The 24,763-nt window shown below is 39.0% G+C and overlaps 1 protein-coding gene across 1 annotated transcript in view; it reads right to left on the bottom strand.

Moving 5' to 3' along the window:
- Nucleotides 1-24,763, bottom strand: part of CADPS (calcium dependent secretion activator) — a 478,898-nt gene that overhangs the window by 16,249 nt on the left and 437,886 nt on the right. Inside the window, 1 exon segment of the mRNA XM_036030984.1 lies at nt 20,959-21,066. Within this exon segment, the coding sequence (XP_035886877.1) occupies nt 20,959-21,066 (108 nt within the window).

The following is a 24,763-nucleotide window of genomic DNA, read 5'->3' on the forward strand; positions in this document are numbered from 1 at the left end:
GGGGAAGTTGGGAGTGGGGATGCTCTGCAAGTTTTTCTTTCTTTCTCCTTTCTTTCTTTTTTTCTTGTTCTGCAAAAACCCTTCCTTGGGAGGCTGCAACCTTCTATTTCAGTGAAAGCTGTTTTTCCCTCTTCGTCATTCAAAAGAGCCTTAACGAAATTGTTGAAAGAATATTTTTCTCGGTGCTTTAGAATGCGGGTTTTCTAGGTCAGAGCTTCCTTGCTGCCCCATTTAATGTCAGAAATACCCATTTGCCTCAAATTAGCAGAGATCTTGGAGCTAAGGGCAGGAGATTAAGCATACAAAATTACTCAGCAGGTGACAGTGGGGTGGATTTGGGGGTTGAGAAGTCTTTAAAACTGACTACAAGACATTATATACTTCTGACAAAAGAACATAGTAATCCTACCTGCTTGCTTTAACCACTGTTGTTTGCCTATTATTATGTGCTTTAATGCTCATGAGAGCAAAACTATTGCTGATACTACTCAATTACCATAGTAACTCACACCAGTGACCTCTTATCGCAGGGCTCCCAGCCCAGCTGAACCAATCCAGAGTTTGTGTCTTTTTATTTATTTAAATGGTGACATAAACTTGGACTGGAAAGCTCTAGAGAGAGGCTACTCCTCTCTTTGTCCAGGATAATAACTTGTTTTGAAATTTTGAGTAAGGGCCTTTCATCTTTAGAATCCAAGGTGGTTCTGAAGTTTGTGGATTCCAGGCTGTGGGACGCCTTCAGGACATTATGAAGACACAGAACAATGCCCACTAAAAAGCAAACAGCATGTGTGCATCAAAGGCCAGTGGCCTCCCAACTGTGGACGAAGTCCTGTACCCCTTGAGCCTTCAGCTACTATCTCCAAAGTTTGGGAGGAGGAAAATTGAAGGCTCTTTTGGGGAACATTTACTATTTCGTAATATCAGTTGGGTTAAAGGTAGAGAGGACAAAACTACTCAGGGGTATTTAGTTGTAAGTTTTTTAAAGAAAATAAAAATGACACCAGTGTAAACTTTTCCAGCCCTGCATTTTTAACTGACCTGTGGATGGATATGTGAATACATATAGGCATAGTGTACACTGTGTCTGAAGGGTATTGGTGATTCAGAGCCGTAGTGTTATATTAAGATATGCAATGCTCTGAGAAGTCCTGCGGTAAAACAAACAAACAAACAAAAAACCCTTCATTTAACTTTGCTTTGTATTTTCCACATGTACTTAACTGAAAAACCGCTTTTCCTTTAACAGGAACCTAAACAACAAAACAAAGAAGCAAGCAAAATATAACCAAAGACACTGAAATAGAGGACAGGCTGACAGTGACCACAGGGGAGAGAAGAGGGAATTTCAGAGGACATTGGGAAGGGTTCACGGGAACAAACTTAAAGGACACATGGTCAAAAACTAGGGGGAGGGTGGTAATGGGAGGGGAGTGGGGAGGGGTGGAAGGGGGGGCTGGACTGGGAGTAAAAAGGAGAAAACTGTATTTGAACAATGATTAAAATAAAATTAAAAAAAAGAGAAAAACCACTTTTCCTGAGACACCTAATAATATCTCTTAGGGTACTTATATTCCACTGAATTCACTTTTGAAAAAATCTCCATAGTGACAATAATAAGAACTAGCAATAATAATAAGATAAATAAAATAAAAGTTAGCAATAAAAATAATGAGTAAACATTCAGTGAGCACTTATATGTCAGGTATTAGTCTAAGCAGTTTATATAAATCAGACTTGAATTCTCCTAACCACCTCAAGATATAGTTACTTTTTAAGTCCCATTTTACATTTCTGTATAGTATGTAATAGTTACATGAATTTGTTCTCTATGAAAAAGAGAGAAAGGGAAACATAGCTAGCCACATGTAATAAAAAACTTGAAATTTTCATTGTATTTTTCCTGCTTCTGAATCACCAGAGATCCTGAAGCCCATGGACTCCTTAAATAACTATTTTTTTCCTATAACTTCATGCTCTATTTAATATTAAGTTAAATAAGGAGTGAGGCATAACTTCCTGCAAAATCCTCCTACCTTTGAAGTTAAGGTACCCAAAGAACAAAATATACCTTTCCATTCTATCTCTTTTGATTAGCCTCCAAAGCCCTGCTGTTCTGAAAGAAAGAATCCAATTTAGGTATCAAAATTAGATCTGTGCTTGCCTGTACACAATTTGACTTCAGAAGCTGCTGGGCGTCTAAGTAATTGAATAAAAATGTAACTAGTAGTCAAACCCTGAATGAACCATGGAACATAGGCCCAACACCAGCTGTTCTAATGCTCCCTGGCTGATCAGCAGGACCCATTACACTGAAAATCAGGACAGACTCGAGTTTGTGACTTCCGTTAAATAGACAAGCTTTTGTAGCAAACGTCAGAGGCTGACACCTAACTTTCAGCAAGTGGACTAGGGAACTATGATATTTAAGAAAAAAGAAACAGCTCTCTTAGGTACCTGGATTTTCTCAGTTCAGACTATTTCTCTCTCCAAGAGACATAAATAATGAGTGCAATGTGATTAAGCCCCAATCAGCTTCTGACTGGGTCTTGTCTGCCACCTGGGCTGCCCAGGGCAGGTGTGCAGTTTGAGAATTAACAAACTGACCATGGTTAACAATACCTTTTTCTGGGGCCTATTTTTCTCTGGATATGTTAGAGATTTAGTTCTAGGCCTCCCTGTGCATTGAGAAAATGGACCCCCATGCCTTTAGCCTCTGCCCTCTCAAAGGAACCTACTGTTTTGAGAAAATGTATAGTTACAACCCAAATTCAGACTTTTAAATCATCTCAGTCGCTTTAAGTTCAATTATGTTGGAAACAAAATTCCAGTTTTGGTGGCACATACTACCACCTATTCTCCATGAGAGGTGTGTGAATAATTTATCTGAAAATTCTTCTCTGATATGCTTTCAAGGACTTCAGAAGTAGGAGAAGGATTCATCCTATGAAGTAAACTCAATTATTCACGAACAGCATCTGCCCACTGCCTGATCGCTTCTTAGATACAGGAACTTCCTTCAGAGTTAACTGCATTAATTCATAAGCAGATTGACGTAAGCAACTGAATAAGGAATTTGCATACTGTATAGAAATCATACTCTAAAATAAGGATTGCAACTCATATACAGAACGGAAAGACAAAGTGGAAGCCAACTTTGTCTTTTTAAGACAGGTTTGGTTAATTACATTAGGGCTAATTTCATAATTTGCACATATTAAACTTTGTACAGTCATGAGTCATGAGAGTTTTGTCAGTTGAAACTGAAGTTTTTATGCAGGAAAATTCACCTTGACTTCAGGGAGTCATTTATTGGCCAAGGTTGTTTTAATAACAACTCTCAATATTTAAAAAAAAACACAACGTGTGCATTCACATAATTTCCATGTTATTACATGGAAAATGTTCAGGTAAATAGGTAAATGCTTTAGGTCCAAACACCCAGCAAGTTTCCAAGCAGATGATGAAAGGACATGATTATACCATTCAGGAGGCACAGTTCAGAGCTTCCGAATTTCAAGGCAAAAAAGCCAACAACTATAATTGTGTCCAGTATAAAATTAAAAAGTCCTCCACCCACATTAACATTAGATCTATGTCAACATGGTCAGCCTGGGCTCTATGGGGAATGCTTTCTCATAAGGGAAGGGTATGATCTCTTTAGGAGCCAGAGCTGGCATTGAGTGGTTTTCAAAAAGCAGTCAACAAAGAAGGCTTGAGTGCAGGGACGATATTCAGATGAGGGCCTAGGAGATGAAAGGGAATGTTGGGTGTCAACAGAGAAGGAGGAGTGGCATAAAGGCAGGAGAAAGATGGGAAGCAGTCTCCAGCAGAGCATGATAGCACAGGGGACTGGCCAGGCTTCTCAAACTCCTAGAGGAAACATTTGGGGGAACATAGCCACCTTCCCTTTAAAGGAGGCTGGAAAATAGGTTCTGATGCCCAGGGCTCAGGGCGGAGGAAAAGAAAGACAAAAGTGCTGGTTTTGAAAAGTTAACATGTGTTTTCCCCTGTACAGCTGGGATCTACCTCCCAATGGAGCCCTTTTCTCTTGCTTTATTTTTAATCTCTGGAAACTGTCTTCCTCTCTTACTACATCTCACTGCGTCTATTTTTTTTTCTTTTTCTGGGAGGAAAAAAATACCCCACATTTGCCAGATTGCTTACCCAAACTTAATCCTGGGGAGCCCACCACTCCTTCTCTGGAAAGGGCAAGAACCTCAGACCACTGTCCTTACACAAGACACACTTCAACCTTGCTGGGTGCCCTCATCTACAGATGGTCTGGGGTCAGCCAGCCAGGAGGTAAAAAGTGTGTGTCAGGTGTCCTGCAGAAGCACTAGCCAGGTCTAGGACCTGAGCACATAGGAGTTAAAGTGTAAATTAGCCATGAGTTAATACATGAGGCAGGATCACCCTGCCCTGCCCTGAATGCTTTCCGTCCACAAGCCTCCCGCCCCCCTCTCCTCCACCCCACCTTTTTGAGGCGACAGAATAAGAAATTAAACACTTGTGGGTTCATTTCGAAAGAGTGAATGAAATTGAATAAGCTCTCAGTACTTGAGGCGCACAGCAAGCGCCTGAATGGGACAAACCTCCTAAGTTGAATGGAGAGTCTTTTGGGACCAATTTGTCTCTTTTCACTCTTTATTCTTCCCTTTTTGCTGACAGATGTACAAAGGCGGAACTGCGCCGTGCAGCTTATCCGCATGCACCCACAGCAGCTGTCACTTTTGTCGAGCAAGTTAATCAAGCAAATGCCACCATATCCCACTTTCTATAAGGAACAACATGTTATAGACAGTAGTCTTGCTAGAAAGAGACTTTATTTTAACTTTGATTGGCTTGGTTTCCCCGCCTCTCCCAATACTTTCCCCCCAAAAAAGGAGGGAGAGAAGGGGGTTGTGACCAAGCCTACAATTTGGCTATGATCATGTTAGATTTAATAATAATATTATGCATGAGGCTGAAGATTCATTTGGGGTTCTTTTCTAGGGACCAAGGGATGCTCTGTGTGTGTGTGTGTGTTTTAGCATGTTATTGTTTGTGTTGGACTGTTAAGCTGCATGTTGTAAGTAATAGAAAGAAAAGCTAAGGGCAGAAAATAGTATTATGCCACGGACGTCTTGGATTAATTTTATTCTCTTTTCCTTTGTAAAGCAGGTTGTGTTATTTACATATTTCTTTTGATAAACCCCCTTGCCCAGCCAAGCTTACAAAGACTGCTGAAAACATAATAGCATTTCTTTGTGCATCTTGCCCTTAGTAAGTTCCTTAAGCTGAATGTCCAAATTTATTTCTAATGTGCACCAACAAATGCAAACAGGTCTCCATTTGTCTGATTCTGTGTAAGCCAAGCGGGAAGTCTTTAAAAGAATTAGATCCCAGCCCTATGTATGTCTCCTGTGCTGGGTTACCACTATATGGTGATATTCAAAAAACCACAGGCAGCAGCAAGCTTCATGAAAGGGTACACAATGCTGACTCAGCTACTACCCCTGAGCCCATGCTCACGGAAGAAACAATGCCAAAAGCAGACATATTTTGAATAAACAAACTCTTTAGAAACAATCCATAGAGACCACTTTCCACAGGCCAAGGGATTTGCCACTTTCAAGGGTTGGCTAACAGCTGACAATCTATCTGGTAAGCTCTTTAAAGCTTCAAAAAGATAAAAACAATTCTTTTTCCTCCCTCCCTCCCTCCCTCCCTCCCTCCCTCCCTCCCTTCCTTCCCTTCCTCCTGCCCTCCCTTCCTTTCCCTCTCATCACCTTGTCACATTGTTTGTTGTAAGCTTTGGCTGAAAATAAATCAAGGAAGGACTTTGGTGAAACCTGATAGAAAAATTTCACATTGCTGACACCTTAGACATTATTGGACAATGACCACATACTGATTTAGTTGTAACTACATTTGTATTATGCATGGATTGTATAACTATGCTATTCTGTAATTTTGGATTACTTTCCCTTCCTGTAAAGTATTGCCGGTCTGTGAAATCTCATAGTGCCATTGAAAACTTAGCTATGTGGGTAGGGTAAAAGAGTCAACAGGTCCTTGTAGGAAAATCTTGAGCATTGTTGTTTAATAATACCACTGTGTCAAACTTTGGTTAAGGAACTTAAGCTGCTACCCTAAACCAGTTATCAACTCTGAGATGTAATGCTATTGTGTTACCATCACCTCCCCTCCCCCACAGTAAACCACTAAACTTTATTTTTATGGGTTAAAAAATCTTAGAAGACAGAGGGAGATACAGACCAAAAACTGAAACCCACTCCTTAGCTGGGTCTAGGTGGAAGTGTTTTTTGCAGCACATATGGGATGCAAGCTTCCCCACTGTGCTGTGGTCCCTCTCTGCTGAGGATGGGGTTTCACCCTGAAGTGGGGACAGTCACACTTCCCAAGATGTCCCACCTTTAGGTCTAGGTTCTGCTGGTGTTCCTGGAACTTGAGCCCAGTGACAATGTTCTCACATTCAAGAGGAGGCTCGACACAGTGGGGCTGAATTTTCCTTAAGGGGTCGATTAGCTATACAACTCCCCAAATTGTTAGTGGACAAGCCATGACTAAAAGCCACTTTCTACCAGAATCACAGAATTGCAATTTCTGTCACTGCTGTGGTGCCATGTAGGCAACAGTGGCTCTCATCACAGTGGATCATGTGGGACGCAGAGCACTCTGGAGTGGGAGTTTTGGGCACATATTTGAACTGTATAAGTTTTTCTAAGACATTATGGTTAATTATCCACTCTGCATTAGGAAGAAGAGGTTGATCTAGAATTGATCACTTCCCAGGCTTCTCAATTTAGTGCTTAATTACCTTTCAATAACTCAACTTCTTTAACTGTAAAAACCTGCCTCAGAGGGAGTCATGAAAATTACACAGATTATTACATTTAAGTGCCTAGAACAGTACCTGGTGCATAGATAGTACCTATTGGATATTGGCTGTCAGTCTGCATGCTAAAAAATGAGAATCATTAGGCACCTACTTCCTTGGGCTTCTAAGAGGATTTAAAAGAAATAACATTCTCAACAAGATGATGTTATTGTCTCTAATGTACAGTCAGGAAAATATACATAAAAGAAACTCTAAGTTATCATTTTTATTCTTAAACAGTTATTTATTAAAACCCTCAATTAATTAGAGTCTTTCCCTGTTTGCACTTGTCTTTTAAGAGAAAGCTGCCCTTTTTCCTCTTCCTGAAAGCCCTTTTGGGAACCAAATCAAAAGAGCAGCTTTCAGAATGTCTGTGGGCTAATAAACATTTCAGCTCTATCTTCTTGTGAGGTGTGGCAGAGAGAGCCCTGTATTTGGAGGGTGGGAATCTATTAGTGGTGTGATCCTGGGTAATTCACTCTTTTCATATTTCAGGTTCTAGATAGTAATGGGTGAGGTTAAATATGGTATAGCCAGAGCCTTGAAAGAACTTGACCCAAAGACTTAGATTCTGTTTCAAATGCTCAGTAAGGGAGAAAATAGAGCTAAGAAATTTTAGAAATCGTTTCAAAAGTAGTTTAAACAGCTATGGTCTTCCAATAAACTTTCAAATTAGTCAAAATATCAAATAGGCTGAAAAAATTCACTCCCCATTAAATTAACCAGAGCACAATGTATTCAGGGCTTCCAAAAAAACAAGATAATTGCAATAATTCACAGTGAGATACTTAAAGGCCTTAATTACTGTTTTTGAGTTAGAATTGGAAATAAAAAATATCCTTGACAAGGCACACAATATATTATGAAGGGGCTAAGAATTCATCAATACACATTTAACAAATAACTACGGAGGGCTTACAAAATGCCAAACACCGTGGATGCCACAGTGAGTGAGGTAGATAAGACTGCTGCTCTCAGAAGGTAGGGACCCTGCGGCCTTATAGTCCTGGGCAGCTCTGTCTAGACTTTAGTTTCTTATCTTAAAAGTGGAGAAGTGGCACCTTCTCCTGTTTCTTCCTACTGTTGCTAAACAAACAAATAAATAAATGAAGTTATTAAGTTATTTTATAAGACACAAAGTGAGAATGGTATTGACAGAGATAATAGAAATAAACACATCTTTCAGCATCTTTTATTCACTAAATGAGGATTCATGAACCTCACCACCACTGACATTTTGGGTCAGATAATAATTCTTTGTTGTGAGAGGCTGTCCTGTGCAGTGTAGAATGTTTACTATCTACCATGGCATCAGAATGGTACCATGCAAGGACAATCAGTAGCACCTACCCCTACCCCGACCTGAGCTGTGACAGTCAAAAATGTCTCCAGACATTTCCAAATATACCCCTGGGTGACAAAATCACCTATAGTGGAGGATCACTCCTCTAAATCAATGGTTGTTGGTCAGATTACACACTTGCATTTATTATCTATCTATCTATCTATCTATCTATCTATCTATCTATCTATCTATCTATCTATTAAAATATGCCTGAGCCTTTTCTTAGATCTACTGACTCAGAATTTTTGGTATATAATTTGGATGAGGACATTTTTACAATAAAAAATATACATAAGTAATTCTGATGTGCAGCCCTGGTTAAGAAGCACACAGTAAAAGACAAAACAACACATATTAATACAGGAAGAATTTAGGCCTTCAGGTTATGGAGAAGCTAATATCCAGATGCCTAGATTGGCATCATCATAACCCAGGTGGTGCTATGTCCCTTGTCTAAATTCTGAAAGGACCTCTCTAAACAGAAGCATTGCTAAGGATGGTGAAAACACGGTGTTGGTGAGTCAGGGATGCTCCCAGGGAAAGCAATCATGTCTGCTTGCTTAGTGCCTGAGCACAGAATCCTACATCTTTCTCCTTTCTGAATCCTAGATATCTGTAGATCCAGCCATGGAGCTGCTTCCTCTGGGGCTCTAATCGCATTGGGTTCTTACTCTACTTTAAAACAAATTTCTTTGAGGGATTCTGCATATGACTGGACTTTTTGCTTCTTTGCTGCTTGTTACCATGGTCTCTGATCAATTCACATCTGGCTCTTAGAATCCGTGGAACAAATGTATCACCACTTTTCTTCTCTCTGCAAGGCCTACCTTAGTATTAGGTAAAGGTATGAGCTGATTTTTATGTTATTACTACCATTGACAGAGACGAGAAGAAGAAAAGAAGACATTTGGGGGATAATTTCTATTCAGCAAATATTGTGGTTTATGATTTATAGGCATTGTCTCATTTAGTCCTAGTCCAAAGAGCCAGGTAATGTTTTTATCTTCATTTCACAGAGGAGGAAATTAAGGCTTGGTAAGGCTAAGAAAGTTACTCAAAGTCACACAGCTAGTGAGAAGCAGACCCAAAAAATGGAACTCGAGTGCGTCCTACTCCAAAACCTGTACTCTTAAATCTATTTGCTATAAAGGATCCAGTTTCTTAAAAACTTCAAGAGTCACTTTCTAGTAGAAGGAAGCTGCTGTAATTTCTTTAACAGATGAGACTGGAGTTTTTGTTGAAGTAGTGAAGCTCCATGGGAACTACACAAGGGTGACTGTTAAATTCAAGCTGAGAATGTTAGATGTTAACAATTCTTTAGTTTTTATTTTTTGACCCTAAAAAAGTAGTTTGGATGAAGCTTTTTAAAAGGATTGTTGAGAGTAGTTTCTGAGCTATCTGCCTAGTAGAGTATTCTTTAGAGGCAGCCATTGGAATCCCTGCGTGAGAAAATGACCTAGAGATAATGCTTCTGTTTTACACCCAAATTTAACCTCAAAGAGTCCATATCACTAAAGACAGAATTTTTTTTACCTCCACACTATTGACATTTTGAGCTGTATAATTCCATTGTGGGGGGTTGTCTGTGCATTGCAGGACGTTTAACAGCCTCCCTGCCTCTTCCCACTAAATGCAAATAGCACCTTTCAATCTGTGGCAACCAAAAATGTCTCCAGATGTTGCTGAATGTCCCTGGTGGGGCAAAGTCAGGTCTGGGTGAGAAACACTCAGTGTTCCCAAAGCCAGTGTGGCACATTGCAACAGGGTGTTTTGTTTTTAACAGGATCGTTTCCTGGGCCAAGTGATGAATTTTCTGAACAAAAGGGAATAATCGTTCTCTTCGTTAAAAAGTGAGTTAGAAGCCCTGGCTGGTGTAGCTCAGTGGATTGAGCGTGGGCTGAGCATCGCAAACCAAAGCATCGCAGGTTTGATTCCCAGTCAGGGCACATGCCTGGGTTGTGGGCCATGGCCCCCAACAACCGCACATTGATGTTTCTCTCTCTCTCTCCTTCTCCCTCCCTTCCCTCACTAAAAATAAATAAATAAAATAAAAAAGATGAACCATCTTTAAAAAATTCTGTTTTCTATAAAAAAAGTGAGTTAGAGAATTTTATAAGAAAACTCATGAAATTAACTTTGCTTACTTTACATATTATTGCTCTTTTCAAAAAATATTTTTTATACACAAAAAATGAGAGGGTCTCTTATATCCTGATTGGCATATATATCTGGTAATAATACCCCTGTCCTGGGCAAGACGTAGGGGTTTGTTGGTAAAACTGGCATTAGTCCAGGGATGGTCAGAGTAAAAAATTCTGCCAAAGGCAGTCAAGGCACACAATATGGCAAGTGACACTATCATTGTAAGCCTTCTGATATGGAAATATCCACACTGGAGGCAAATCACTTGACTCCGTTAATTGGGATTTTTAATAAACTTGGCAGGAGTTTAACAGAAGAACAGAACCTGTTAGCTATTCTCTTTGGAACTGGGAATTTGAAGTGAATGAAGTATTCAAGTTGAGTCTCCATTTCAGATTTTTGGACACACAAAAATAACTTGTAGCCAACTGGTAGAAGATATATATATATATATATATATATATATATATATTCCTCTCTGTCTATGATATATATATATATATATATATATATATATATATATATATATAGTCTCCAAGGTCCAGGTGGAATTACTCAAAGCAAAGAGCAGAAAAGCAATTGAGGAAGGCCAAAGTGGGATCCACCCTACTGATCTAGCATGCTGCTCCAGATCCTTCTTGGGCTCTGACTGGGACTATTCTAGGAAGAGAGAATGAGAGGGTGGAGAGTCTGGATGTATTACAAGCTTTTCCAGTCATTGTACCAAGCTCCCCAACATAATCTACTTCTGAGACTGGCACAGCTTCCAAGCTAAGCCCCAGGCTGGTCACATCTGCAGACATTTTTGGTTGTTACAACTGAGAGGGAGGTGCTACTGGTATCTACTGGGTAGAAGTCAGGGATGCTGCTCAACATATTTCAATACACAGGTTGGAACCCACAACAAAGAATTACCGGGCCCCAAATGTCAATAATGTCAAGGATGAGAAACTTTGTTCAAGGTGTGTTTTTTAACCTGAGGGTTGTAACCTAGCAGTACCCTGAAATAATTTGACTGGTTACCACCAACCTTTCTGAAGTTGGAATAGAAAATATCAGACTGAATCATATTAAGTGTACATATGGTTTCATCAATTTCTGTTTCATCTGTATGTGCATGTGTGTACATACCATAATGGGTTGCAATGTAAAATTTGTTTCTTACTGTGAACCATGAACAAATAAGTTTGAAAGTCACTGATCTTGTCCAGTATTTCTCAAACTTTAATGTTCATTTGAATTAACAGAGGATCTTGTTAAAATGTAGATTTAGAATCATCTAGGCTGGGGTTAGGGCTCAGATTCTGCACCTTACAAACTCCCTGGTGAGACTGATGATGAAGGGTCCATGAACCACACTTTGAATAATAACAACCTAGATGATGTTTTAACTTCATTCATTAAAAAAATATTAGAGCAACTGACTATGATTCTAGATATGGTTAGACAGTGAAATCTTGTGAAAGTAGCCTCTACAGAGCTCAGCACGAAGAGATATAGATACTTGGTTAGTTAATGGGAAGTATTTGAGAATTTAGTACATCTTGCAACACAATGTAATAATATTTGCTCTACAAAATGCACCTTGGCTACTGTGTGTGTGCATTCATGTGCACACATGTGTGGTGAAAGTGTGTTGCTTACTGCCTCTATGCCATAAATTTGCAATGGAGAGAAAAACCTTTCTAAGTCTATGGGTTATGTTAGCAAGTATACTGTGACCTTAATATAGTAGAGCAATCAGTATGACTTCTTAGGATAATTATTAGGAACATTCTTCTCTGGAAAACAAATTAACTGTACCCACCAAGTGTTTCCTGGAATACAGAGAACTGTTTTGATTAAAGACACTTAGCAAAACTCTTTGTTGCACACAAGCTCCAGAGAAATTTCAAGACTGGTTTTATTTAAGGTTTGCCCCAAAGTAAAAAAGGACTATTTCTATGAATGGCTTTAAGAGGAAGAAGCCAGATTAGAAAAGAACTACTTGAAGACATGCCACTGAAATATAAATCTGCAAGGGTGATGCTAACAAAAATAAACAATTCCTTTTGGATAGCATTAATCCATTTGACACGATCCAAATGATTGCAATCTATTAATGATCCCTTATGTTTTCTGCATATAGGACTGCTGAAACTTCAAACCACCCAGGCATGGGTGAGAAACACTCCCACATCCATGCCAAATAGAAATGTGCTCTATACCTAGAACACACCTACCTGTTCTTATACCTAAGAACTCCAAAAGCAAAATAAATAATTGTTGTCATTTACATGTTACTGTGAAGGTCATGCCATGGGACACAGGAGGATTCATATTTGAATACAAGATTCATGACAACAGGGCATCAGAGGCCTCAAGACATTTTTCTTTCCATCCCCTCCCCCTCTCATAGAGTCTGCTGTCTCTCATGTCCAAGACCAAAAACTTCTATTAGACTGAGCTTTTCTTTTGGCTAAGTATTTTGTTAAAATTGCAAATGTCTCAACAAGGGTGGCACTAAGTCTTCTTTACCTTAGTAGGGGAGGAAATAGCAAACCTGTTAAGAGCATATGTGCCCTGGCTGGTGTGGCTCAGTGGACTGAGCATCAGTCTGCAAACCAAAGGCTCACTGGTTGAGGGCGTGTGAGAGGCAAGCATTGGATGTTTCTCTCACACATCAATGTTTCTCTCCCTTTCTTTCTCCCTCTCTTCCCTTCTCTTTTAAAAATAAATACTATCTTTTTTTCTTTAAGGAAAAAAAGCATATGTGTATGGTGGGAATCAGGGAAATCATGAAGATATTGGGTCTTTGAGGGGCATTGGAGGATGAAAGTCAGGAAGATGAACTTGGATTGTTGTTTAATTTCAGTTTGAAAAGGTCTGAGTGTAAGGTTCACTTCCAAGAATACAGACCTCAATCAAATCTGTATATGTGTATTATCCATTGATTTATAGCTATACCTATTTGGTAATATTGTATATCTAGTTACATACATGCAATTTACATTATTATACAGGGCCTGGCACAAATAAAGCCCCTCTTTATTGTAAAATCTTTTTATTGCAAAATCATAAGCATGTCATTCTGTAACATAACAATATCATACTCAAGCATACAATATGACATCTTAGGTGATATGTTCAAAGTAAAACTATAAATTATTACACCAATATTATTACCCTACCAACCATACTCAAATAGGGCTTACTTCTGCTGGACCCTGTATACATCTTATGATGCTACAAATCAAGGTGAGCAGGACAAGCCTTCTCTTTCCTTCTACTTCCTATCTCCCTCTGACTGTGTCCAGTTTCCATACTGTTCTTGGGAAATGATAGTCCTCTATAGCTCTAATGCACCGCCCAGGGCATGGCTTAACTACCAGAACTTTCTTTGGTATTCAATATTTAGTGGAAAATCAATGTTTTCTCCTTTCCTAGCTGCCTTTCCTGGTCCCTATTGGATTTCTTTTCCTGTTCCAATGTATATAATTACACAGATTCTAAAGGAAGTCTTGGCAGACTGAAGACATGCGCTTCAACCTGATAATTGAGGGAATGAGGCCATAGTTCAATTAAAATTCTATTTGAAGAGTATGAGAGCTCAGCTTCAGGCTGATTTGAAAGGCATAATTTCAGATTGATAACCTTAGGAAAATTCTAGCAGAATTAACAAAGGAGCCTTCTTAATGGTCTAGGGGTGCATATCAAAATTACTAGTCCAAGATTTCACCAAATCAGCTACAGCAACACAAGAAATACTGGACTGTGACCATGGACCTTAGATTTACACACTGAGCTCAGATATCTATGCCTTAATTCGTGAAATAAAGTCCCTGGTGCTCTTCACATGGCCAACTTGTACCCTGGCCTCTGTAAATTTCTTGCTGCCTTTTTTTTTTTTTAAAGAACCAGCTTCAGAAATTCTTCTTACACACAGAGAACAGCTTTAAAAAACCCTGGTTGAATTATGCTGAGTTACTAATTATGTCTAAAAGAACTATTTGGTTGAATTCTGCTAGATTTTTTTTTCTCTTCAAATCAGTTCTATGTTTAGATAGTAATAAACTCCTCCAGTCTGCAGAACAATTGGCACGGCAGTCCTTTTAACAAGTCAGGATTGGGAAAAAAAGAGCCAGTGCTGGTGAAAAGAAATGCAAAGTGCATCACAACCAGATGAAGGTGGGACCTTGCATTGCATCCTGGTTTGTACAAACAAGCTGTAAAAACTATTTTGGGGACAAGTGGGAAATTTTGGATATGGACAGTGTATTAGATGAACATTTATTGACAAGGAAAATGTAAATCATTAACTTTAAAAAGCATTTTTTGCTTGCTTATTTTAGTAAAAAGTACATAATGTATATAAGCATGTAGAACAAGATCCAAAAGAATAAACACTTGAGTAATAATCTCTGGGTACTGGGAACATAACATTTTCTTATTTTTGCTTAGCTCTATTTCTAAATGTCTACAATGTATGTATATTGCATCTGTAATAATAAAAGGTATTTAGCACTCCTCCCTTCTCCCCCACAAAACTCCTTACATTCAGAAGGTCAATATTTATTTGCCAATGCACTGCGGTTTTGCTTAGGGGGTAGGGCTAGGTCATTTCAATATCAGTTGAATGATGATGATAATGAAAGACTTGTTGAATGTTTCATTACTACAGTCTACATCCATTATGTTATTTAGTCCTCCAGCAACTACAAGAAGTCAATTTCTTTATAAATGGGGAAATTGAGGCTAAACAATTCACCTGAGGTTAGAAAGCTCAGAAGTAGCAAAATCAGGATGTTTACTTTTGTCTGGCTAACTTCAATGCCCCAGTCTCGACCATCACTGTGGGCCTGTTTCAGAACTATGTTTTATTTTAAGTAAAAAGGTACCACCAGTCTGCTGTATATCAACTAATTCTAAGCAAACTTGAGGTTAATGTCTGGATGTGATAGCAAGACTCTTACAGTGCATTAGAACAGATATAGAGTTTTGTTTAACATGAAAAAAAGATGTCTGGGAAAAGCATTCCCTTTCATTGATGATGATGATATAATGATGATGATGGTGGTGGTGGCTGACACTTACCAAACGCTTCTTCAGAGCCTGATGCTTGCAGTTGTACATGGCATTTCACCCCGATGTCAACTCCATGAGAAAGTTCTGCTTATTATCATATCTGTTATGTAGATGTATCAGCTGAGGCTCAGAGATTAAATACCTTGTCCAAGGTCAACCAGCTTGGAAGGATCAGGGGTGAAATCTGAAGTCTCCAGAAGCAAGGCCCATGATCACTACACAACAGTTCCCATTTGGGGCAGTCAAACCTGCTTATTGATTACAGAGGAAATCACTCACTATCTCTGTGTCTACAGGGCCATATGCCTTGATTTTCTTTAATCAGCTCACTAGAACCACAACCTGTTTACTGGTGAATCTTGTGCACCTCTCTCTACTTCATACTTTTGGAAGTAGTTTCCTTCACCTGGACAGTTAGTGACTACCTGACAGATTTTACATAACAACATAATGCTTTCCTCAGAGTCTATTCCTCAGCATTTCCTCTGGAAGATTGACTCCTACTTTGATACATGTTCACGTGGATACCACTTCTGTAATTTAATAAGGTTATTAAAATATGCTTGTCTGTGGTTTCATATATGAATATAGCAAATACAGGGTGGGACAAAAGTAGGTTTATAATTGTTCATATGGAAAATAATACAAGTAATAAATAATAAGACAAGAACAAACTCTGTTTCTCATATTCACAATTGTAAACCTACTTTTGCCCTACCCTATTTTTATATCTTATATATTTTTGTATTTTAATAGGTAGAGGTTTCATTTGTCAAATTACTCTTTAAAAGAAAGTATTCACACTAAATTATTGTGCTGACACATAAAGTGGACAATTACAAGATTTGATAATGGAACAGCAAGTCAAAATCTGTGCAAGGCAAAGAACCCAGAGCAGTAGCCCTGGCTGAACCTGACCGTGTGGCCTGATTAAGTGCTTATGAGGTAGTTTGGTAAGGAGCCCTTTCCTGATCTGAAAACTGCCACGGAGAAGCCAAATGCAGAGTCAATCTGCAAATACTTAATCCTCCAGAAGGCAGATTAAGTGTATAATTGACCTATATAATCCACGTATCATCTCCAGGCAAATGTTCCCAGGGCCTGCTTTACAACGACGCAGGCTTGAAGACAGCCAGTGCGGATGTGCATTGCCCCCAGTGTGGACTCCATCCAAGTGCAGGATGGCTTTTTAATCACTCATCTCCGAGCATGTGAGGTTTAAGCAGATGATTTCGCCTAAGCACATCTCTTTTAATCCTGATTTTCTTCTCAGTCTGTGTCTTCAAGAAGTACAAGGAGGAAGGGAAATAAATTAATTTTTGTTTAGACCTTGACATCTTAGGTGCTTCTCTTGATGATCTGATCTCTAATTTCAAAAAGCATGCTTTTGTTTTGGGGAAGATGTTGAATTAATCACGAGAGAAGTGGGGAAAGCCATCTGCATGATTTATGGATACTCAAACCTTAAATCATTGTCTTTGAGTTATTTCTTGGGCTTGTGCTTTTGTTCTCAGTTGCTGCTTTAGGAATGTGGAGATCATTTCATATTCATTTTTTATATTTTCTTTAAAAGTCAGCAATAATTTTCAAGGAGGAGAGACTTCCACTTGAATCTGAGAGCAATCTGATTCTCTTTTAAAAATTCAGCATCTTTAATATAATTTAAATTCATTGCTATTGTACATATTCTCTTGCTTTTGTTTCAAAATATTGTAAACTCATATTTTATAGCAACTGAAATCAGTATACAATAGCACGCCAGTTTTTAGAAAAAATGACAAGTTCAGGTAAAAACATACAGCTGTGTGTCTGAAATACTACATGAAGTAGTATATTCTTTTCCAATCAGCACTTAATTTTGGACCAGTTAGGGGCATCACCAAAAGAGTTAATGGTATTTTATAGAAGGAATTGTAAATCAATTATATTAACAAACAGGAAACTTTCACTGCATTAAAAAGATCTGGTTAAGCAATGTTACATCTGAATATATTTCTTCAATAAATCTAGAAAATGCCTGTTTAAAAAAATTGGTGAAGATGAATTTGGAAAGCTGTTCTTAAGTTACATAATAAAATAGATAAAAATGCAGAGCATCAAATATAGAACCCCAAATGCTATGCCGATAATCTCCCACAAGCACCCAATTCCAGCCAAAAGTACACTGACGAGGCAGAGAGAAAACTCGCTCAGAGAAAGCACTGAGACTGAGGCCCGGCTAAAACAGAAGATGCACGCATTAAGGGACCAGCTATTAATCCAAATACTCCCAGACACAAACACACACTAATGCCATCCAGCCTTTTCTACAAGGCACACACAAAAAGGCAAAAAAAAAAAGGGGGGGGACAATACTAAATAGCAAGAACTTAAGGGACTTATCAGGTAAATAAAACTGAGGTTTAGAAACACAGCTAAGAACACAACAGGATTTCTGAGAACATGCCTCACAGTGACAGATGCCAGCAGGAACTAAGAACCAGAGAATGACACAACAGTCAGAATCAACAACCCCCAAACAGCAAACAATCTCAGAGATATAGATTTTCCCCCTCATTCAAAATGCTAATTTTCTATTATTCATTTTTGCCATTTATCAAAATGCAACAATTTGGAAGAGAATCCTCTCAGATCAACAAGTTTTTCTCAATAGATTTTTGCCAATTGTTTAAAAACCTGCCTCAGGACCCTTATCATTAAGAAACGTAGTTGAGAGAACAATTTGTTGTTGCAAGAAATTCAGGGTGGCAGGCTTCATAGACCCTTCTGCCTTAATATTCCTATTCTCTTGTTCTGCTCGGTGGACACCAGGGCCTTGCAGCCCATATATGCAAAGAAATAAACACCATGCTTGAGGAAACAGAAGCTGAAAATAATCAAACATGTTGGTAATCTGATGTTTTGCTGCTAGATTATAGAAAAACAGTAAGTACTGAATTAAATTACTGAGACAGCATGGTAATGAAGCTTTTTGAGAAGCTCTGCGTTTTTCGAATGACAAATGTTTCAAATCCATGACAGATTCAATAACTTTTTTTGCACTATATCAGTTAGGTTGCCTAGCACCAATATTCTGTAAATTAGGGGAGCAGGTTATTTGAAAAGTAAGAAGTAAATGGCAAAGAAATTTATTATCTTTAAACAAGCTACTGAAATTTTTTTTCCACGGGAGTGGGGGTGATGTTGAGTGAATGATTTTAATGGTTAAGTCTTTAAAATCAGATACTCAGGGGACTATAACTAGAACTCCCTTGGAAAAACATAACTGGGACGATGTAAGACTAAATAGTGGGGGGTTCTCACAATGTTTCTGATGCCATTTTATGCTGGTCAGTGTAATTCAACAAGGGATTGAAATACTTACAAATTTTTGAATCACCCTAAACATAATTTGCTTTCTGTAAAGCCTATTACTAGTAATTTTTCTTTCCATCATCAGTTTACATTAAATGCCACAGGGCTTGAGCTTGCCTGTGTTCTTCAATAGTCAGACAAGTCTACTTTTCCCGTCTGTGCAAGGCTGGGGTCTTACTTTTCAAATAAAGATTCAGTTGCTCTTTCCCTTTAAAAAATCACAGAAGAGGACAATTTGTCTGGCTGCCTTCAAGAAGGCTACCATAAAAAATTTCCCCTTGTACTTCTAATTAAAAAATATAAAAGAGGGCAGTGTGGGCTATTTGTTAATGGAGTGACAGGCAAAACTACAGATTGAACATCAAATTCAGGACTAGGTGTTTTAAAGTTTTAGAGAGCACGAATTACTCACACACACTCACACAGAAACACACACACATACGCACGCAAGAGCCACACAAAATTGAGACTCATAAGATACTGATCGAAGGGGGAAAAAGGCAATTTAGGCATTGAAAAGAATAATACACAGGCTTCTCAAAAATTTGTGGTTTGGAATTTGATGCAGTGGAGTTGGACAGATTGTCCACACTCCTAACTGCAGACCCAAAGGTGATGCCTGTCTGTTTTCAATGCCTATTGGATGGGTGACTGTCCCCCAGACATTCTAGGCTCAGAACTTTCATAAAGGCACACATGCAGACAAGGGAGAGGACCCGCTGCGAGCTTTATGCATGTATGAGGCATTCTCAGTGGATGTGGGTCATGCTAGAAGATGTACACAGGAAGATTATTTGATTCTAATTCATGCCACTTGATATAATGTGATAAAACATTTGACATGAGAGATAAGTTCCATTTTAATCTGAAAGGGGATGGGTGGGAATTAAAAAGTAAGAAGGTTTCTCAAAGAAAGGTGATGCAGAAGAAGGAGCGATATTGAGCACAGAACGAGGATGACTGGGAAAGAAAAAAAGAAAGGAGCCTTTTCAACACACAAGGAAAGCAAATGAGCTGGAAGACAAGGCATATAAAAGTCAGAAGCTGCAATACTCTAAGCAGTGCCAACAATGAGCTCACCGAGCTGTGGAACAAAAACACACTTACACACAAACTCAATGTAAATTGCCGAACACAATCACAGAAAAAATATAGAAACACGGATTTCATAGTAGACCAAAACATTAATGTTCGGGCTGGCACTAAAAATACAGAAACCTGGACAGGAGGGGCTCATGCTTCACGAAACAGAAGTAGGCTGCACAATTAGAGCCACACAGAGACAAGTACGTCAGCTTCCCTGCACTCTGGCCGGGTCTACACTGGCAAATTTGGTGGAAACTTGAAGCAAAATATCTGGCTAAATTAGACAGCCCATCTGCTTTGGCCTGAAAGAGGTGGGTGATTTGAGACTGAAGCAGTCTTGTTTTTTTTTTTTTTTTTTTTTTTTGCTTCAGTGGCTTGCTTTGGGAGTGCAGATGTTTTCACGGTGGAAATAACTTTGCTCGGTAACTATTAATTGATGGAAATCTGTGTTTCCTGAAGTTCAATCTGGGTCTGGCAGCCTGATATACTTGCTCTTTGTGTACTTGCTTCTTTTCCCAAATTTTCAAGTAGGTGGATGGGCAGGGGGCACCTTGGTTTAGAACAGCAACTGACCGAGCAACTCTCTCTAACGTGTTTGCCAAAATCCATGGCTAAGTAAGGATCTCTGGTCTCCCAGAAACTGTATCTGAACATCTGCATGCCACAGCTGGTGTCAGGGAGGAACCACCCCCAGGAGGGTGAGCTGGCTCAGCCTCCCCAACTAGAATATCTATCTCCCTAAGGCAAGGCCAGATTGCAAGGAGGAGAACCATGACCAAGAAAGGTCTTTGCCAGTTAGAGAAAGCTGCCTCACAAGCTTTGTGCAGGACAGAGCCTGCTTGCTGAAAGGCTGTGCACTGTCCTAAGTATCACACAGACTGGGACTGAGACTTGGCCACACCAGAGTGGGCTCAGAACAGACACATGACAGATAACAGCCTAAGGCAGAGGAAGAGGAAAAGATTTTGTTTGAATTGGGACCAATCCATGTTCTCAAAATGTGACTTATCCTCCTGTCTCTTATTTTGTCACATTTTGGAGGGTCTCCTCCTTGGTTTCCAAGGAGGAGAAGGCATTTACTTACATCAAATAACCTTTCTATATACATCTCCTCATTGACCTTATCACGAAGGACATCCTGAGAGTGGCGGACGAAAGTCACATAGGCATCGGCCACATCCATCCCAGGTTTCTGCAAAGAAACAGGAAAACATGAAAATGGAATTTTATGACAGTGACCCTCTCATGATTACCGTGCATTTTCCTCTCTCTTCTTCCCACCCCTCCCCTCACATTGCCTTGATGGAATGTGAAGCTATCCACAGTATATATTGGCTGTCCACAGACTGGACTGGTAGGACAGATATTTGAAACTGCTCTTTCTGGAAGTCAAACCTGGCTAGGAAGGGAGTTGAGATTACAGGGTTTTATGGATTCTTTTTCTATTAATTTTTTTTCTGGCAAAGATATTCCAGTATATATTCACTGGATAACCCAGAGACATTATCTGGTTTTTCTTTGGATTTCCCCAACCCCCATTTAAAAATACCCACATATATATCGCTTCTTGGCCTTATGGCAAAGATCAAGTGTAAAAATACCTACATATATTTTGTCTTCCACTGTCTGTCCTTAATATAACATTAAAAATGTGACAGTCTTCTTGATCCCTTTTTTCTTTTTAAAACACTGAGAAAGTGTTAAGGAATCATAGTTCAATCTACACCCTCTCCCACCCAACTCACAGTTTGGGGGGTAGTTTAACCCCAGTATGTGGTATTTCCTAACCAGTTTACTCAGAGGAGACATTCAACCATTTGTCTTCACTGTGTTAGACAGCGTTGGTGCAGCGTTATTGTCTAAGGATTAAAGTGGGGCGGGTGGGCAAGGATTTGATTTTTAAATAAATTAGATTTGCTGTAAAGGTAAGCAGGCAGTTCATCCAGTACTGGAAATGATTTATTGTAAAGAAAAACAAAAAATGAAACTCAGAATGCACACTACTTAAGATGTCACAATCAAAGTTATCTCCAAAGAAACCTATTAAAATACTGTAATATGGGTCATTAGGAGAGCTGCCATAAACTCCTTAAATTTCCATAGTAGATATGTATGTTTGCTAATAACTAAAAAGATTAGCTTTCATTACTGTGATTTACCTTAGATCACAAAGTATCATTTCTCTACAAGACGGGGACTGTCAGGCACTGCAAATTGAAGTTAGTTAACACTTCTGTGTAATTTCCAGGGTGAAAATGAGGAAGGTTTGGAAACAGTAGGACTGTATTTTTTTTCCTCATATAAAGCAAACAATTATCAAGCAAAGGGCCAATGCTTGGCCCCTGGGATGCTGGTAACATTTCTTAACACCTGCTGAAACAATGACAAGGTATTAATTTGAAAAACAATGAAGACAATCGAAAGCCACAGCAGTCAACTGTTACACTTTCAAGCAATTTTCATGGAATGGATCGAGCAGGTTCTGTGATGGACCTATAATTGTTGCAGTTTATGAAATGAAACAATAGAGGTTCTCCAATGAGACGAAAGTGATAGCTATCAGTTCTAAACTGGCAGCTCTCTCTTCCTTTCCCTTTGGCAGCTGCACATCAAAAGGCATTCTCATGAGCATAGAGACCCCTGCCTTGGGGGACTTGAGAAACTTATTATTATTGTTTCCAATTTTTCCTGGTGATACTGCAGATATGGCCTTTTTCTGGACATATCAGCTCTTTTAGGGTTAAGATCCAAAGCCAAATTCAGCAGACCTATTAGTAACCTGCAATGTTAGAACTGTGATCTACAATAATGGTTACTTTAACCATGCCTCCTCTTTTCACTAAATTTGCTATCCTCAAAGGGCCATTTAAGCTCTAAAAACTTTGATTAAAAAAGGAAAAAAACAGTATATGCCCTGACAGATGTGGCTCAGTGGGTTGGGCATCGTCCCACATCCTGAAAGGTCACCCGTTGGATTCCCAGTTTCCCATAGGGCACAGGCTTATGTTGTGGGCCAGGTCCCAGTTGGGGCTGTGCGGGAGGCAACTGAGCAATGTTTCTCTCATGCATCAATGTTTCTCTCCCTCTTTTCTCCCTCCTTTCCTTTCTCTCTAAAAATAAATAAAGAAAATCTTTAAAAAATCAGTATGATCCATCTCCCCCAGCTAGTTAAGAAGCTCCATAATTCTCTATTTTTGACCCTGTTTATTTTTTTTCATGGTACTTATCAATATCTGGCATTGTACTCTGTATTCATTTATTGTTTTTTATCTGTCTTAGCCAACTAAAACATAAAGTCCATAAATTCAGGGATTTTATGAAACTTTATTTGGTCTATTTTCTATTAATCCTTAGCACATAGAATGATGCCTGGTATATAGTAGGTGCTCAGTAAATATTTGCTGAATGAACAAATCCATGAATGAATAAGGCCCCCCAACCATCTCCTATTTAAATCTCTTCAGTCATACTACAGCATCCTCAACTAAAGTTTGTTTCATTCAGTGTCTTTCTGTTATAACATTAATAGCTGATGAGATGCCCTAGGAATTAACTCTTGTTTATGTCTATTAGCCATGGTAAAATTGGTTTTGTTATATCTCATTTCACTTAAAGTTGCAGTTTTCAAGAACCTATCGATGATATTAAGTGAGGACTTACTGCACATGGATTTTTATTGGATCCTTCACAAATTGGAACTTTTGAAAATAATTTAAATTTCTCTGGGCCTTCCCTGGATGGTGTGGTTCAGTTGGTTGGAGTGTCATCTCAAAAACTGAAGGGTCACGGTTTCAATTTCCAGTCAGAACACATGCCTGGGTTATGGGTTTGGTCCCAGTCAGGGTGTGTGTGAGAGGCAACTGATTGATGATTCTCTCTCACATCAATGTTTCTGTCCCTCCTGTCCCTCTTGTTGTCCCTCCCTTCCCCTCTCTGTAAAATCAATAAGTATGTCTTTAGGTGAGGATAGAAAACAAATTAAATAAAAATAAATAAATACATTTCTCTGGGCCTTAGTTATACTATCTGTAAAATGGGATTAATAATAGCTCCTTACTTACCTTCATAAATTATGATCAGCTAAAATAATGTATGTTAAAATGCTTTAAAAGCCGTATTACTATGCAAACATTAAGCCACCATGATCTCCCCATGCCAATATTATATTACCTCATAGCCTTACCTACCTTTACAATCTACTTTAGAACCAAGAAGGAAACTAAAAACAGCATCAAAATAAAACACGAAGTCTCCATACAAAAATGCGAAGTTTTTTCTTAATAGGGTCTTTGGGGCTTCCACTTACTACTGTTTCCTTTTGAATCAGCTTTATATCCAACTGCAACAAGTTTGCTTACCCTCCTTTGGGGGCCAGCCAGGGGAAAGAGGGGACTTGTTTGGAACAAGCGTGCTGACAAAAGGGTGATATCAGGTTTCCCGATGTCCTGAGGGAGAAAGCCGACAAACTGTAGCTCCACACATGCAGAGTCACCAGTGGTGGGTGTCGGGAGAGGCAAGCTGTCCCTACCCTTGGGAGGCCCTGGGTGGAGCAGGTCACTGGGGAAAGTCATGCTGGAAAGGTTAAAGTGTGGCTAGTTCCTTGTCTAAAAAAGCAGGGGAGGATATATAATGCATTTTAAGTAGATTTCCAACCAAATGGCTAAAATATAAACTGTTTACACACAAACTAGCTAACTTGTAGTTATAGATGGAAAATATTCTTAGCTAAACAACTGGTGCTATTAGATAAATTAGACTATAACCACACTGTTATCGACAAATAGTGGGAAAATGTTAGACAATGGTTTGAATATCCCACAATTACATTGCTTATTTAAAACGTGGCTTGAACAGACTGATGGCATAGGATATAGACTTTTAGAGGACAT

Source organism: Phyllostomus discolor, chromosome 7 (assembly GCF_004126475.2).
Source record: "Phyllostomus discolor isolate MPI-MPIP mPhyDis1 chromosome 7, mPhyDis1.pri.v3, whole genome shotgun sequence".
NCBI classification, from domain to species: Eukaryota; Metazoa; Chordata; class Mammalia; order Chiroptera; family Phyllostomidae; genus Phyllostomus; species Phyllostomus discolor.